Below are 18,038 nucleotides of genomic sequence, written 5' to 3'. Positions count from 1 at the left end.
ATCATCCACCACTTAATACAAAGGAGTTTGAGCTGAGCAATAGCTGGAGAGAGCGACGAGAGCGACTACGACATCTATACACACCCACACGCACATAGCATCATGAGCGGATCAGCAATAACCACCACTAGCCAACAGCCGCATGATCTGGTTGAACTTGGTCACCTGACAGAAGATGCGATTGTCAATGCTATACGAACACGATTCCTCCAAGATAAGATTTATACACGAATACGTAATGCAACATTGGTCGTCGTCAATCCATACAAAGACATCATCGGCACATCCCTTGCACAAGTGAGCGAGCAGTACTTGAACGAATACAAGGAGCCTGCTCGAGGGGGAACCAACAACAACAACAGCACATCATCATCATCATCATCACAGCTACTCGATCCACACATATTTCAACATGTCAACCAAGCCTATTTCCATATGCGGAGGTCTGGACGAGATCAATCAATGATTTTCAGGCATGTGTATCCCACATAAATACATACACACGACCCACCATTAACCATGCAAAAACATGTAGGGGTGTGGCAGGTAGCGGCAAAACAAGTCTTCGAGAAACGGTGTTGCAGCACTTGATGACACTGAGCAGCGGCAACAAAAAGGTGGATCGTGTACAGCAACTTGTGCAGCGAGCGTATCGGGTACTTGAATCTTTTGGCCACTGCAGGACACTTGGCAACAGCAATGCATCACGATACGGCAGCTTTGTGGAACTTCAAATGAATGAGCGAGGAAGGATGATGGGTGCCAAGTTTCTCGATTATTTGCTAGAGCGTTCACGTGTGACCGAATCGGATGAGACAACTTCGAATTTTCACGTGTTTTATTATCTTGTGCATGATAAATCACTCGAGTTGGGCGATGGATGCCATCTACGTTATTTGTACAAGACTAGAGAGGCAGCAAGATTATTGCAATCTACAACACTTGATAGCCAAGAGCACCTACAACAATTGAAAGCTGACCTAAAGGCGATATTGGGATCCAGCAACAAGAACCTAGTTACGCACCTGACACAGCTATTGGCAGCTATTTTGCATTTGGGCAACATTCAATTTGCACCACCACCACCCGGCAAGGATGAAGTCATTGTCAAGACACCACAAGAACTCGAGACTACAGCACAACTCATGGGTGTAGAGCCAAGAGCACTCGAGAATGTGCTCATGTATCAAACCAAGCTTGTCAAGAAGGATATGGTGACAACAGTGCTGGATGCTGATCAAGCTTCTCGTCAACGTGACATGTTGGCTCAAACATTGTACTCGCTTGTGTTTACGTGGATCGTTGAAGCAATCAACAAAAAGCTATGCAAGCCATCATTTCAAAACTTTTTTGGTTTGCTTGATTTCCCCGGGCAGGATCTGGGTTCGAGTACATTCGATCAATTTGCCATCAACTTTGCCAATGAAAAAATGCACCAATTCATGCTCGATCATTTGACCAACACCCACAGCGAAGTGTATCGTGATTTAAGACAACAGCCAGTTGTACTCCGCAGCACTGGTGTGGCAGATGTCATGAAAGAAGTAGCAACCCAAAGCGATAACTTGGATGCATATGTTTCTCGGCACCAATTGACATCAAAGAAAGGGGCCTCTTATTTCACTATTCAGCACTTTGGAGGACCTGCAACATACAAACGTGAGGACTTTGATACGGCCCATGCCACTGATAATTTGAATGCGGATTTCGTGGCATTGAGTGAGGAGGATGGATGCACAAACGAAGTATTACGACAAATCTTTCAGCAAAAAACAGTAACCAGCACCACCAGTCGACGCCATAATAGCACCCCTGTATCCGCTCAACAATCATCAAAACCACGTCGATCACCTTCCATGAAGCGAAAGCAACAGGATAGCGAGAAGGGAAATCCACAACAACAGCAACCAAATAATCATCATCGAGTAGCACAAATCAACGATGCTTTGGAAGAGCTCAAGGCGACTTTACAAGAGACCCAAGTATGGTGGGTGTTATGTTTGAAGCCCAACGATTTGCATTTGCCAAGTTCATGTGATGGGAAAAAGCTGGCAGCACAGCTGCAAATGTTACGAGTGCTCGATTTGACCGTACGTGCACGTAACGAATACACCTCAATGATGACACTATCTGAGTTTTGCGAGCGATACACCGAGATCATCAATCAAACGCCCAATGCAACAACTACGCCAAACGCTGATGACCGATTCAAGTGTCAAGCTGTGATGAACTCGTACAACTGGAACGCACGTATGATGATAATTGGCAAAGAACAGGTACAGTGGTGATGACATCTATCATTGAAGAAGGTTATTAAAGAATTTGATGTAGGTGTATTTGCATGGCCATGCATGGATGATGCTCGAGAACCGTTTGAGGGCCATGGAAAAGCGTGAGCAACGAAAGGCCCGTTGTGCTGCTAAGGGGATTCCATTTGGTAGGTATCCTTTCGTCATCATGTGGATACCTTGTTATACTAATATACAATTTACCTTCACATTTAGACGAAGACAATGATAGCCAAATTGGAGGAATGGGTGATGATGCAGGATCCTATATGATGCGAGGCTCCATTGCCGATACGGGATCGGTGTGCTCTTCGGATGATCATTATCTCAATGACTCAGGGTCTATTTGCACAGCATCTCAAACATGTGATGGATCCAGCTTCACTAAAGGAGGTGCTACTGTCAATATGATTGAGAGTGTGGATGATGGCAAGAAGAAAAGAGACAAAAAGCCAAAACGCAAAATCAGCAAAGCACGAGGAGTTTGGGCGTCATTGACATGGCTGACAACATGGTGGATCCCGAGTGCAATGCTTAGCAAAATGGGTGGTATGCGACGCAGCGATATTCGGATGGCATGGCGTGAAAAGGTGACGCTGTGCATGTTGATTCTTTTATTGTGTGGAGCAATGATTTGGTTCATTTGCTTTTTTGGACAACTACTATGCCCACATCAAGATGTATACACGCAAAGCGAATTGCAAGCAAGGAGCAGCCGAGATAATGCCTATGTTGCGATACGTGGCGAAGTGTTTGATCTATCGACGTATGCACCAAGGCATTGGGCAAGCGAAGTGATCCCCAATAGCGCATTGTTGCAATATGCAGGACAAGACATCAGCGACTTATTCCCAGTACAAGTGTCTGCATTATGCGATGGTAACAATGCACCCGTACCATTGCAAGTGACCCTTGATACACGCATCAATATCACCGATTCGAATGCAAGGTTCCATGATTTCCGATACGGCAATGAAAATGATGATTATCGACCTGATTGGTACTTTGAGAAGATGATGTATTTGCGAAAGAACTATCGCCTTGGTTTCATGGGATACGATCCAGAGGATATTCGTAACCAAGCAACATGGCCGGTTCAAGTGGGTGGCATTCGTACAGAGAGACGATGGGCAATCTTGCATAACAACATTTACGACCTTACCTCATACATGCTTGGTGGTGTTGGTGTCAATTCAAAAGAGCCTATCAATGGCACGCTCATTGGCCAAGATTTTATCGACAATGGTATCACGGAGCTCTTTCGACAGCTTGCTGGCACTGATATCTCAGCACATTTTGACTCGTTGCCCATGGATACCGATAAGCGTGCACGACAATTGACATGCTTGAGAAACCTGTTCTTTGTTGGCAAGGTCGACAGCCGCAATTCGGCAAGGTGCCTCTTTTCCGAATACCTGCTTTTATTGATTACTGTGTTCTTGTGCAGCGTCATTTTATTCAAATTCTTGGCAGCATTGTTCTTGGCAGGTGCAGGAAACAAGGGAGAAAGCACTGATGAATACGACAAGTTCGTTGTATGCCAAGTGCCATGTTACACAGAAGGCGAAGAATCGTTACGAAAGACGATTGATTCGGTTGCAGCATTACGATACGACGACAAACGCAAGCTATTATTCATTATTGCCGATGGAATGATTGTGGGAAGCGGCAACGATCGTAGCACTCCACGTATTGTTCTCGACATTTTGGGCGTTGATCCCGAGGCTGCTGATCCACCAGCAGTATCATGCTTAGCATTGGCACAAGGGGCACGACAACACAACATGGCCAAGGTGTATTCTGGTCTCTATGAACATGCAGGTCATGTGGTTCCATACATTGTTGTTGTCAAGGTTGGCACACCCTCTGAACGACAAAAGGCTGGCAACAGGGGTAAACGTGATTCACAAATGGTGTTGATGAGGTTCCTTAACAAGGTGCACTATGACATGCCTATGACACCACTGGAGTTGACAATGTATCACGAGCTCAAAAATGTCATCGGTGTCCACCCAAGCTTTTACGAGTTGGTGCTTATGATTGATGCCGATACCGAAGTCCTACCTGATGCTCTCACAAGGATGGTTGCTCATTTTGTGCATGATCCAAAGATCGTTGGTTTGTGTGGCGAGACACAGATCCTCAACAAAGACGACACGTGGGTGACAATGATTCAAGTTTATGAATACTACATTTCGCATTACCTTTCCAAGGCCTTTGAATCCCTTTTTGGATCAGTGACATGTTTACCAGGATGTTTTTGCATGTATCGAGTACGCAGTCCTACCAATCGCCCGCTACTTGTGTCGCATCAAGTTATCAATGACTATGCAGAGACAAATGTTGATACCCTGCACATGAAGAATTTATTGCATCTTGGTGAAGATCGATATTTGACCACACTCATCCTCAAGCATTTCCCGTCATACAAGACAAAATTCACAGCCGATGCTGCATGCATGACCAATGCCCCAGATCGATGGCCTGTATTGCTCTCACAACGACGTCGTTGGATCAATTCAACTATTCACAACCTTGGCGAGCTTATGTTTTTACCACAGCTATGTGGTTTTTGTTGCTTCTCAATGCGTTTCGTGGTCATGCTCGATTTGTTGAGTACCTTGGTGATGCCAGCTGTTGTTTGCTATTTGATTTATCTCATCTACCAGCTCAGCACAAGTACCTCTCAAGTGCCTCTTATATCCATGATTACTCTGGCAGGCGTTTATGGCTTACAGGCTATCATCTTTATCATGCGTCGCAAGGTAAGTTATATTGCTCAAAGATCTACTTGACGATATTAATGCATCTTTTTATAGTGGGAGCATATTGCATGGATGATTGTGTACATTCTTGCCATCCCTGTGTTTTCATTCCTCGTTCCATTATATGCATTTTGGCACTTTGATGATTTCTCATGGGGCAACACACGTATTGTGGTGGGCGAGAGTGGCAGCAAAAAAGCCGTTGGACCGGACGAAGGATCATTTGACCCAAGCACAGTGCCAACCAAACGCTGGGATGACCATGAGCATGATATGATTTATTGGGAAGACCATCCTGAAGAAGCACCACCCTACGCACCATATGCATCATCTGTAGTAGACGATCGAAGCTCTTTTTGCAGTAGGGGCAATGCAAGCCGATGCAGTGAACGATCAACACAGCAACAACAACCCACGGATCGGGCTATTGTCAATGCCATTGAACGTATCCTCGACTCTCATGATTTGATGCAGCTCACCAAGAAGCAGGTTCGTGATGTCCTATCACAGCAATTTGGAATGGATATGGAAGAACGTCGTGATTTCATCAACAAGTATATCGAACAATCACTTGCACGGCGGCTGTAATTAGAGTAGTGGAATCCATCATCATTCAATTGTTGTGTGAATGTAATCCAATTTTATTTACTCCCCCTTTGTATTTCATCCCCCACTCGTTTTGTCATAAAGTATAATACCTCCATCATGATCCGATAGGATGTCCTGATTTGATATGAGCAATTACATACGCATTCGTAGCAGTTGACTTGATAACCCTTTGTAAGCTAATCCAATGCTTCATTTGAATGATGTGCTCTTTGTACTTCATTGCAGCAGCTAAAACAAAGAAGCCTCCACACATAGCAACTATCATACACACGTCCTTAATACCGTGATTTACGATACTGATGGCAACAAAGGAATCAATCATATACACGGCAGATGAAAATCAGCTGTTGCTTTTCTTTTGTGTATGGCTAAGTAATACATTGGTGAAAAATTCTTGACTATATATAAAGATACTTGACTAATCGAGCCACTTCCACTCAATGTCAATACGACCATCACCAAGGTCTGCCAACTCTTGGAAAGCGGCGGGGCTAAGGTCGATGTCGCCCTTTACACAACCGGGGCACTGTAGAAAACGAGATGAGTGAGTCTACTTGAATGTAATAGATTTCAAGGTACACTTACAGTATCAGTGATAGTGACTTTTACAGAACCATTAGGACCCTATTTTTCATGGTTAATAGGCTGTAAGAAAGGAACTCCATTGTATAACCTACCTTGATTTGGACATTTCGGTTGCAGTTGGGGTTATTGTTAGGGTTGGCACCATTGGCCATATCAACATGGTTCATGGCGGCAATGTAGTCACTTGCAGAGTTGGTAATACCACACGAACCTAAACCAGGAGTATACCTATCCAACAATGAACAAGTCAGCAAGAGTGATCCATTGTAAAAGATTTTAGGAGTTATTTTACCATGTGCCTTCACCGCTGTGGTCGTAGCTGCCACCACCACCGCCATCAGTGGGCTTGGGCTTGTCAGACGTGGTAGTAGTAGTCGTCGTGGTAGTAGTGGTGGTGGTAGTTGTGGTAGTAGTGGTAGGCTCGGGAGTTGGAGTCGTGGTAGTAGTGGTGGTAGTGGTAGTGGTAGTGGGCTTGTGTTTGGTAGTGGTCGATGTAGTAGTGGTAGTTGGCTCTTCAGTCGTGGTGGTCTTAGATGGCTTGTGATGATGAGAAGAAGAAGACGAAGACGACGAGTGATGCTTCGAGGTGCTAGAGCTGGAGCTGGAGCTGCTATGATGATGAGCCTTGCTGGTGTGAGTAGGCTTAGCGGTTTCCTTGTCATTGTCACTGTTGTGGTGAGCAGCCGAAGATGTTTTCGAAGCACCTGATCTATCCTTGCTATGATGGCTAGCGGAGGAAGAAGGCACAGCAGTATGATGCTTGTTGTAGTGATGGCATCTCTTTTGCAAGTGGGCACTCGATACTTCATGGAAGGATTCTGGAAGGGGCATGGCATTAACCAGCGTTCCAAAGAACGTAGCCATGACAAGGGCAATCAAAAGCAAGAGCTTCATTGTTCAAAGAAAGGAAAGGTAAGGGGTTATTGTTCAAGGACTGAAAAGGGGGTTGCTGTTGTAGATGGCAACGTAAGAGAACCAAGCTCTTTCAAAGAAGTGTGTGATGAAAAAAATAAAACGTGGCAAGGGGCGGCATTCTTGACAAACCTTTTTATATATGCAGGTTTAATCTTGTTCTCCCATTCTGTCCAGGCAATATACTCTGTACGACATCCGAGTTTCTTTTCTATACATTGGAGCGGCGCTTTACCAACATTGCAGCACAATACTCATAACACAAAAAGCATCCTACACCCGAAACAAGACAAAAAGAGCTCAGGGACATGCCGATATTGTAGCGTCACACATATGACACATTCAGCCGCTTTCTATTATTATGAGCGGTCTGATGAAGCCATTCCAATCGTCACACTTCACTATCAACGACCGCAATTGGATGCATGTTGTTGTAGTATGTGGCGCGAATGGATGGAAATGTTCAGCTACCCCCCCTCACCCCTTACAATGGATAAAAGGGAAAGGTTGTATCACCACATGGATAATGACGGGAAATGTTTGGGATCATTGAACAAGTTGAATGGCAATGGAAACAAAGGGCTCGCCAACTTGCCGAGAATTAGCCAATAATTATTACATATCCACAAGACAGGTTGATGACCATCATCAATAGCAGCGGGGTATCATTTTGTAATGGGTGTGTGTGTGTATGTATGCGGAGGGGGATCATACGTTGACCCGATCGATATCAGGGTCACCCTATATACACACGCAATGTAATTGCAAAGTTAATTTTCATCACGCCTTCTCTTTTGCCAATAAATTGATGTTCTACAAAGAACGATGATCTTTCCAAACACACCCTTTACATTGAAAAGTGAATAAATGGGTGTAGCCTCTAAAGCAAACCATGTCTACTTTTACGCTGTCGCCGCGTTGCGGGCTCGGAGATTACGCAAGATGAGGGAGGAAGGATATCAGCATCGTAAGCAAAAAGTAAAAAAGTATCCCAACACAAATACCATGGCAACAGCAATGACCACCACGGAATTATGAATGCGCGCGGTATCCTGCCAAAGTGGTTAAGACGCCCGTTTGCTTCCAAAAAAGGGACATCGCATGCAACTTGTACACTCGTATCATCTTTCAAAGAGACATTCCCGTTGCTATTTGACACTCATTGTTCCATGCTCATGGATCTATAATCAACCATGCAAGAAGAAGATTTGGGGATGAATGATGATTTCATAAGGTAATAAAGAAACAATGACAGTCAATGCTTACTTGGTACGTTTTAGTGCGAAAAGGCTGCAAGGGAAAAAAAGGTGCACTAACGGTTTCAAGTTAAGCTGATGGCACGTTATATTCTTCATTTTCTCGGACTCACCTTGCTCTCAACCACTACTTTACCTCCGCTACAGCATACACTACATTGAATCATCATCATCTTTTTTCTGTCTAGACACAGCAAGCCCTTATTTTGATGAATGTAATGTAAGGAGGATTATCTGCAAGGATACACAAGAATTTAGGGAATCATCAAGTCAATATCCATTTTTGGTAGGCTATCAAACAATTCTAGATAACCGAGAAAATAGGGTGTACACATAAATGACAACCCTGGGACCCATCTTAAGACCCATGCTGGGAGCATGTTACCTTTAATCAGTAGCTGTCCATGATCATTACCTTGTATGCAAGAGCAACCTTACGCATTGGGTGGCACCCACGCGTGCTGCAATAGAGGTGTCACATGAATCAAAGAGCGGGACGGATCGGGGATTTGACAACCAAGGATTACACTAGATCACATATAGTTTGACGCAAGTTATAGCATGCATTCATCCAACAAATGCATGGCCATTGGGTGTCTGTGCGCGCACCATACCTTGAACGGCAGTAGAGGCTCATCAGCCAAAGCATTGTTTTCTCTCTCTCCCCCTCCGTACAAGCTTAAATGAAATCCAGTAGCATGGATCACTCGTAAGTGCCGCTTTATTTATGTGTGCAGGCTTACTCCTTTTTTTCATATCTTCTATAACCACGATCCCGGATGGCTGACAATGTAATGCTGACGTGGCCTGTAGCCTTTTTTTGCTCCGATAAAGTTGATATTCTGCAACGCAGTTCCATTTCTATCATCTATCCAGTGACATGCCCATCATAGCCACTTCACATGATCCAGCAAAAGAGGTCCATATTTCCGATGCGGATAATGTATATATGTATTGGCGGGAAAAGCAAAGAAAAAGGAGGTCAAATATGTAAAGAAAAAGAAAAGAGAGCAAAGGGACAAGTCAAATGAGAATGCAGATGAGAATTGAAATACAATGGGTGTTCACAAAGGCATGGTATGTAACAGAGAGTATTGAAAAGATGGATATGGAGCAGCCGCTATTAGCTTTCGAGATTGTGTAAAATGGTACCAACAAGGTAGTTGTCTTCACGAACGGCTTGTACCCAGCTTTGCATGAATTTTGCTCCCACATGACATAGGTAATACACCACGACCGTCACCATAGCAGCCGGATACATTGATTGAATAAACCGAATACGCGTTGTTGAGTCCATATCACCTATTTGATTTTTGCTCAATACCCTCGTTCCATCCAACATTAACCAAACAGCTTACCGAAAACACCCGATTTGATAAGCATGATCGCACTAGCGACTGGGATCAGGATTGCAGCTAGACCCACTGCCATTACCGGCATCACGACTTTGGTGGTAAGATCACGGATATTGACAGCGTGAAGATCGGGCTGAAAGATCTGGATTTGAAATGAGAAAAAGAGCATCGAAATTGATGTACAACAGCTTACCGCATTGACTCGATTATGCCATTCGTTTTCAGGTACAAGGTTTGTCATACCACGGATGATGCTCATACACACAAATCCACGTGTCCATATTGGCAACAATTCAATTGAGGGTGGCTGGGTACCCAAATCTCGCATTGGCATTACCAAATACATTTCCGTAATCAAGCCCAGAAGCACCGGAATCATCAATCCCATCGTAACACCGATATACAACAGCTTGGCGACCTATAGTCATAAAGCATAAGTTATGCTTTCAATAGGATCCATTCCATCATTGCCACTTACCAAGTAAAAGGCCATCCCTAACCTTTGCTTCAAATAACCATATGCCATCGAAGGACTTGTCGACCGATACATACCGGCAATCGTTTTGGCCACATGGACAATTAACAATGTCAACATCACCAGTAGAAATCCACCAGTAAAATATGCATAGACATCATGTACTTCCACCGATGGGCCAAGTGCAGTATGGTATACCCATCGTCCCAATACTATCGGCAAGGCTGTTGCGGCACATGCAGCGGCAATGGATGTTGTCCACATGATGAATAGGAACAATGTCATGCGTTGCTTGAAGAGTGGTGGTAGATACACGATGGTGGTATTGGTTAAGATGTCATCAGTACCCGATGCTGCCGGGTGGCCAAGTTCACGCTCCACAGGGTCCAAGATTTGGAGGGATTCTGGATCAACAGGTACCAGCATACGGCGTCCTGGTACATATGGGATGTTGTCGAGTTTGGGAGCAAGTACAAATTGACCATCACGCATAAAGGATGTTGTGCCATCGATGTAATCATAGCTGGTAGGTGTCGCAAAAGACGGATGCTGGCGATTCCAAAACAATAATCGTCGCCATGGTTGATTGTTGGAGGGGTGTCGATATACACCTTCTTCATCAAGATGACGTTCCCCGAGCATATACGATGATAAACGTAAGCCGCGACACAAAAGTTTCATCCATTGCATTGCCAGCTTTTTGATGGTTGCCTTCGGCTGTAGGTAGCGTATCATGGCAGGTACAGCAATGTGCATCACAAGGAAATCGATAGGTACAGTTGATAATGGCTGCCTATGTCTCCAACAATAAGGTACACGTTAGCATAGTAAACAACCGCACATCAATGTGTTCCATAAACTTACAGCATATGCCATCGTAAAGGTAAAATGTCAAGCCTTAGTAATTGGAGGCACCAAGCAGTTGTACTGACACCTGAGATAATGACGATGGCATAGAGGATACTACTCGCGCCCAATTTCTGCAACTGTGATAGAGCCGGACGTTCGACGATTTCTTTGATTGGATGAAATTGTGGATCGTTAGGATCACGAATGAACCACAGCACTCCTGGACGGATGCATTCACGGCACATGGTGATGACTGCAGCAAACAAAAACATGAAAGCTGTGCCAAGGAACCAATGTAGGAATATGGATGCGAGTGGATAACCTTGTAGATGCTCGATGCGGCTGCTGATGGTAGCATTTCGAAATGCCGGTAATGAAGATACGTCCAATAGAATGCCACACACAATTGGGAATAGCAATAGCTCAATGGTAATAAACATGCCCACTTTGAGAATAATGCTTTGCTGCCGTATCACTTGTCGAAACGTCTTTGTAAACATGCCACCTCCTTCATTGTGAGCACCATGGGACGAGCGTACATGAGCCGAGGCGATGAGTAAAAATATCACGGCATAGCCAGCTGATACACACATGAATCGATCATAGCCCGTTTTTCCAATAGCAAATCCACGACTGATACTCGATATCGATTCCAATATTGGTTGTACTTGGTCAAGATAATGCTGTAATGTGATCCACAGGTTGTCTCCTCCAAGTGCCAACGATGATGATGGTGATGTTGATGTTGATCCTGCAACAGAAGAACGAGCGTTGTCAAAGAAGGAGGAGGAGACGGCTTTGGAAGATGATGGATTATCATGCGTCTGAAAAATGTAATATACAAATCGTTCACAGCTTCGAAATACTGCCATCAAGTTGGATGCGAATGGGTGTTGAGCAAGGCTTTCCACATAATGCGAGATGTGGGGATTGAGATAAGACCGATAGAATTCCATGACAAATGGCCAAATGTGTGCAATACAAAGGTAAAAGATGCTGTCCAAGATTGGATCCGTCGCTTTACGAACAAGCCATAAGACACCGTTTACGATTTCAAGTGGTGTTGCCTACGTGATACAAGTTAATTACTACTGCTGGTGGGATGACGATAATAATTCCACTTTTGAGCGAGGCTTACCATGAAGAAACTAATCCCCACAATATACGGCATCCAAATAGTGATCCCCAGGCAAAGGCTGATGAGTAAGGTCATAAGCAAAGAATTCTGTGCCAACATCCAAAAGCTGCCACGCATTCCAATCACTTCAAGGACGCCATCAATCTCGTCACCCAAATTCTCCTCTTCCATTTCATTATTGTTCTCCACTACTGCTAGTGCCGCATTGTTCTGTGGATGATGATGACGTTCTTCTCTACGCTGCTGCTGCTGTTGCTGTTGTATATCAAAGTTTTGTTGATGATGATCCATGTGTCGCATAAAAGGTGCATTGGGTGGCTCACCACGTGGTACAAGCATTTCATGATCAGCTTCTTCATCCTCGGAATCGCTACCGATGCTGCTATTGCTGCTGCCATCCTCTCCTCTGAAAATGTGATCATTCGACTCGATAAAGTTCTCAGTGTATCTTCCGCCGTTGTGATGAGGGCGATGAGGTTGCTGTAACATTAAATCCATAGGTGGTGGTTCGATATGATGATAAAATTCCTCATCCGTTAAATCATCCTCGTCCGATTCTGCTCTTGCGATAGTTGGCGCTAAAGGGGGTGTCTCAGCTCTTTGATCGTTTTCCTCCTCTTCATCCACGTCGAGTTCGGTGGGGATATTCTGAACAAGCCATTCACGCAATAAAAAAGCCGCTGCAAATAGCACAACCACAATGCAAGCAATCATTTGTCCCTCAAAGCAATCGCTCCAAAAAGTCCTGAAAGCTTCATTAGTACCACCACCACCATCATGATAGCTAATGACACACATACCTCATATCGATTTGATTGAAGAACGCATATAAACTTCCATCGTCATTGGCCGATGATGTATTATTGCTGAATGATGATGGATCCGCTGTGTCATTGCTCTTGATAGAGGGTCCGTGCGTAGTGTTTCGGGCATCTTGAAGACGATCCAGCTGTGCAGCAAGGTTTTCTCCGCTCCAGAGATAAAAGCGCCAGTTCCACACGGTCAAATATGGGATCAAGATGAACCAAGTACATGAAACAAATATTGCTCGAGTAGCCACACATAGGATGGTGATTGTCTTTTTGTAGAGCTGTCGAATAAACAAGATCCATGGAAGGCGTTCAGGCATATCCTCGCGATACACTATAGAATAACGTAATGATTATTAATATACTATACCACCACAACACACCCCCTCTCGATACCATCGTACCTGGAGTAAAGGCAAATGGATGCTCACACAGCTCGCAATATCTGATCGAGAAATACAACGTGTCAAACGATAAAGTCGTGATATCAACTACCTTCTTACTTTTTCCTGCTGTGTGAAAGCCATTCCGTCAAGCTGCATAAGAGTAGTAACGACGATGAGTATCACGAATACGCCCATGCAAACACAAGAGCCACTGCTACAAACGTACCAATCCTGATGCACATGACGTATACTGCCAGAACATTTGCAAGGATGGAACAGAGGCTGTTCGGGAGTCGCTCCACAACGACACACACGACAGATTTCTAAAGGTCGTCGAGGAATCATGTCAGCCCTTGAATGTAGTAGTAGTAGCTCATAATAAAAGTAGTCATTTACCTTCCTCGTCCATTGGTGCGCAGAACTTTAAGGAAAGGGAGCTAAAAGTGGGGTTATTGGAAACAAGAAAGCAATGCGTGATGATCACTCAAGCTGTAGCACACTTGAAATTCATTGAGATCAAAGCCAGTCAACCTGAACACTTGATTTGCTCCCTCAAATAAAGATGACACGCTCGTCAACAAGAGCACATTTATTGATGCTGGTCAAGTAAAGAAAATGGCGTTATCAATGCATTGCGACACAAATGACAAAGAGGCCTCGATAGGGTCATTGTAAATGGCTCCATCTCATTTCCCTTTCATCCTTATCATCATCAATCCTGAAACAGACCACGTGATATATACATCTTGCAATATGAGCTGATAGTACGATACTCTAATAAGTATGCTTGATTCAGTGTTTATTCATTGGAAGTCGAAGAATAAGACATGGTAGTGTGGATGTTTATCAAGTACATATGATGAATGGACAACATAGCCAAACGATTCAGGTATGAGAGTCAACAGGTGTCATTGTGTCATTGTCTTCTTGGCTGCTGCGGTCATAATCTCCTCATCAATGATTGGAACATAGTTGCTGTGTGCCTTGACTCGAGTATCCCAATGCTATCCATGGCTGTAAAGCACCTTTCATTAAAGATTAAAGCCCTCTCGACAATCCCATCCAATCCATCATCATCCTCAGCCATATCCACGTGGTATGAATAATCGATCCTGCGACAAGTAGCCATAGAGACGTTCCAAGGTTTCTCATTATCGCACTTGATTACATCTATCCATCAATATCATCTGCTTCCTTTTCCATCCTGCCGTTGACCTATCTCTTTCTTGATCACTTTCCATCGCAGCCCAACCAGGAGAAGATTGCATGTATTGCGGCGTAATTGATAGCTGATATGGGATATTCCATTGGAATCCGTATGCATTAAAGCACGTTGCTACACGTAAATAAAGCCGCTTGTATACAATGTCTATCTTCTGGTCCATGAAAAAATGCTGTAAGGCACGTTGCTGCAGGTAACTTGAGACAATGGAATAGCAACTGGTGGTACGTTTGATGGTGGCAGAGGAACGTGCAAGAGCGTGTGTTGTAGTAGAATGACAAGGTTGTGAACGCTGCTTGAGACAATGGAGCGAATAGCAACTGCTGGAATGGATGCTGTTACGTTTGATCGTGGCAGAGAAGCGTACAAGAGCGCGTGTTGTGTCAAGAGACTCGTGTGTTGTAGAAGAGTGACAAGAAGGTTGTGTACACGCCATGAACTCGCCATTAAGTCAAAGACAATCGAATCAAGGCAAGTGTAGGATTGACATGATGGATTGAAGCAGGACAATCGTTCGTTGGTGGTAGTTGTACTTGAATGGCGCAAAAGTTGAGAATGGGAGGAAAAGGCAATACGCTAGGAGTGGAAGACGTGGAAATTAAATAGGTCGGACACCTCTTGTATAAATGCATGAATCACTATACATCAATCCTTGATAGTGAGATTGCCCCTCTCAGACCTGAATCTTTCACACAAGATGCTCTTGGACATGCTGATCAACTTCGTTCATTTAAAAGTCGCAGACTTCATTGTGAAAATTTGAAATGCGGGGCGATCCAAATGGTGGATGATGGGATCAAAAGAGAGGACGGCCCACCGCCCCGAAGTTGCCCAACTCCAACTTGAAAATTAGTCAGCAGGGTGCTCTCGAGCATGCTGACCAATATTTTCTAATAAAAACTTCATGCTTCATTTGAAAATTTGGAATGGGAGCGTCCAAAAGTTTGAAAGACGGAGACATTCGCAGGGTCTGCGATTCATTAATTTTCATATTCACTGTTCCAGCGTAGCTCGGTCAAATCGGCTCGGATCAAGAAAGTTGAATGATGGAAATGCTCGGCTGGAGCAGGAGAATTGTTCACATGCAGTAGATTTTGCAACAACGCTGATTGTGAGGAAATGGCTGATAGCGTGCAATATATGGACTATTGTGGATAGACCATAAAGTATAATCCATCAATCCTTCCAGTCATGCAAAGTAGCTGTGTTACATAAACACGTCCCTCTGCATCTTTTGCTCTGCCAGGGTCTAGCTGCTCGACAATGAACAAAGATCGCTTTTCATATAGCATCACGCTTACAAACATAAACGTGCCTGTATCTCCAAACTTTACAATGAAACGTGGGGTTTTTAATAGATCAACGTGCTCGTCGGGGTCAAAGGAATCTTGTGTCAAAGTATGAAGTTCATCGTGGGCAATCCCAGATTTCGCATTGTCGCTACCAGCCAAACTGGATCTGGGGGTCGACCTCTTCGACGACGACGACCAAAAAATATTTTTTGCGCTAGTTGCGACATTGAACGTGAAACCTTTACACAAGGTGCTGTTGGCCAAGCCGAGCACATTGCTCTAATAAAAACCCCACGTTTCATTGTAAAGTTCGGAGATACAGGCACCTTTATGTTTGTAAGCGTGATGCTATATGAGAAGTGGTCTTTGTTCATTCTCAAGTAGGTGGACCCTGGCAGAGCATAAGATGCAGAGGGACCTCTTTGTGTAACTCAGCTACTTTGCATGACTGGAAGGATGGAAGGATGATACTGTATACTATTGACAATAGCCCATGCATTGCGAGCTAACAGCAATCTCCTCCCATTCACCTTTGTTACCCAATCCAATGCATGCAAACGATTGTACTGCTCCAGGCATTCATTTCCATGATTCAAGTAGCTTGATCCGAGCTGATTTGGTTGAGTTACGCTCACACAAGATTACATCCGTTGAGCTACATCGAGCGTGCTTTATGTCCAGAGTGATGTAATCTCTCTTTGACCGCAGCTCAGTCAAATCAGCTCGGATCAACCTACTTTAATCATGGAAATGAATGTCTAGAGCAGGGGCATCGTTCCCATGCAGTGGATCTCGCAACAATGATGATTGGATAAAAGTGGCTGTTAGTTAGCAATACATGCCTGTTCCTAGATGATCCATAAAGTAATTATACATTGACCCTTTCATTCATGCAAACGTAGCTGTGTTACACAACACGACGCTCTGCATCTTTTGCTCTGTCAGGGTCCACCTACTTGACAATGAACAAAGACCACTTCCAATATAGCATCACGCTTACAAACATAAAGGTGCCTGTATCTCCGAACTTTACAATGAAACGTGGGATTTTGAATAGAGCAATGTGCTCGGCTTGGCCAACAGCACCTTGTGTGAAAGTTTCACGTTCAATGTCGCAACTAGCGCAAAAAATATTTTTTGGTCGTCATCGTCGAAGAGGTCGACCCCCAGATCCAGTTTGGCTGGTAGCGACAATGCGAAATCTGGGATTGCCCACGATGAACTTCATACTTTGACACAAGATTCCTTTGACCCCGACGAGCACGTTGATCTATTAAAAACCCCATGTTTCATTGTAAAGTTTGGAGATACAGGCACGTTTATGTTTGTAAGCGTGATGCTATATGAAAAGCGATCTTTGTTCATTGTCGAGCAGCTAGACCCTGGCAGAGCAAAAGATGCAGAGGGACGTGTTTATGTAACACAGCTACTTTGCATGACTGGAAGGATTGATGGATTATACTTTATGGTCTATCCACAATAGTCCATATATTACGCGCTATCAGCCATTTCCTCACAATCAGCGTTGTTGCAAAATCTACTGCATGTGAACAATTCTCCTGCTCCAGCCGAGCATTTCCATCATTCAACTTTCTTGATCCGAGCCGATTTGACCGAGCTACGCTGGAACAGTGAATATGAAAATTAATGAATCGCAGACCCTGCGAATGTCTCCGTCTTTCAAACTTTTGGACGCTCCCATTCCAAATTTTCAAATGAAGCATGAAGTTTTTATTAGAAAATATTGGTCAGCATGCTCGAGAGCACCCTGCTGACTAATTTTCAAGTTGGAGTTGGGCAACTTCGGGGCGGTGGGCCGTCCTCTCTTTTGATCCCATCATCCACCATTTGGATCGCCCCGCATTTCAAATTTTCACAATGAAGTCTGCGACTTTTAAATGAACGAAGTTGATCAGCATGTCCAAGAGCATCTTGTGTGAAAGATTCAGGTCTGAGAGGGGCAATCTCACTATCAAGGATTGATGTACAGTGATTCATGCATTTATACAAGAGGTGTCCGACCTATTTAATTTCCACTTCTTCCACTCCCTCTTCCTCCCATTCTCAACTGTTGGCCCATTCACGTATACAACTACC

The 18,038-nt window shown here is 44.1% G+C and overlaps 3 protein-coding genes across 3 annotated transcripts; 1 reads left to right on the top strand and 2 right to left on the bottom strand.

The window, feature by feature from the left end:
* Positions 1 to 102: 102 nt before the first annotated feature.
* On the top strand, positions 103 to 5,641 carry O0I10_005553 (uncharacterized protein; the record flags this gene model as incomplete). Its single annotated transcript, XM_058485592.1, has 5 exons — positions 103 to 473; positions 536 to 2,276; positions 2,332 to 2,437; positions 2,505 to 5,053; positions 5,108 to 5,641. 5 exons carry the CDS (start codon positions 103 to 105, stop codon positions 5,639 to 5,641), a joined length of 5,301 nt encoding a protein of 1,766 aa, XP_058343739.1.
* Positions 5,642 to 6,080: 439 nt separating this feature from the next.
* On the bottom strand, positions 6,081 to 7,141 carry O0I10_005552 (uncharacterized protein; the record flags this gene model as incomplete). Its single annotated transcript, XM_058485591.1, has 4 exons — positions 6,081 to 6,188; positions 6,248 to 6,286; positions 6,340 to 6,475; positions 6,540 to 7,141. 4 exons carry the CDS (start codon positions 7,139 to 7,141, stop codon positions 6,081 to 6,083), a joined length of 885 nt encoding a protein of 294 aa, XP_058343738.1.
* A 2,397-nt stretch (positions 7,142 to 9,538) lies between these two features.
* Positions 9,539 to 13,836, bottom strand: O0I10_005551 (uncharacterized protein; the record flags this gene model as incomplete). The annotated part of the gene is made up of 11 exons (XM_058485590.1): positions 9,539 to 9,717; positions 9,774 to 9,912; positions 9,964 to 10,188; positions 10,249 to 11,038; positions 11,110 to 12,161; positions 12,233 to 12,977; positions 13,033 to 13,375; positions 13,446 to 13,486; positions 13,545 to 13,577; positions 13,654 to 13,750; positions 13,824 to 13,836. The coding sequence occupies 11 exons, from the start codon at positions 13,834 to 13,836 to the stop codon at positions 9,539 to 9,541; spliced, it is 3,657 nt and encodes a 1,218-aa protein (XP_058343737.1).
* Between the last annotated feature and the right edge of the window lie 4,202 nt (positions 13,837 to 18,038).

The sequence above is a fragment of the Lichtheimia ornata genome (genome assembly GCF_029851405.1).
Source record: "Lichtheimia ornata isolate CBS 291.66 chromosome Unknown scaffold00022, whole genome shotgun sequence".
NCBI classification, from domain to species: Eukaryota; Fungi; Mucoromycota; class Mucoromycetes; order Mucorales; family Lichtheimiaceae; genus Lichtheimia; species Lichtheimia ornata.
This window is presented reverse-complemented; position numbering and strand designations above follow the sequence as displayed.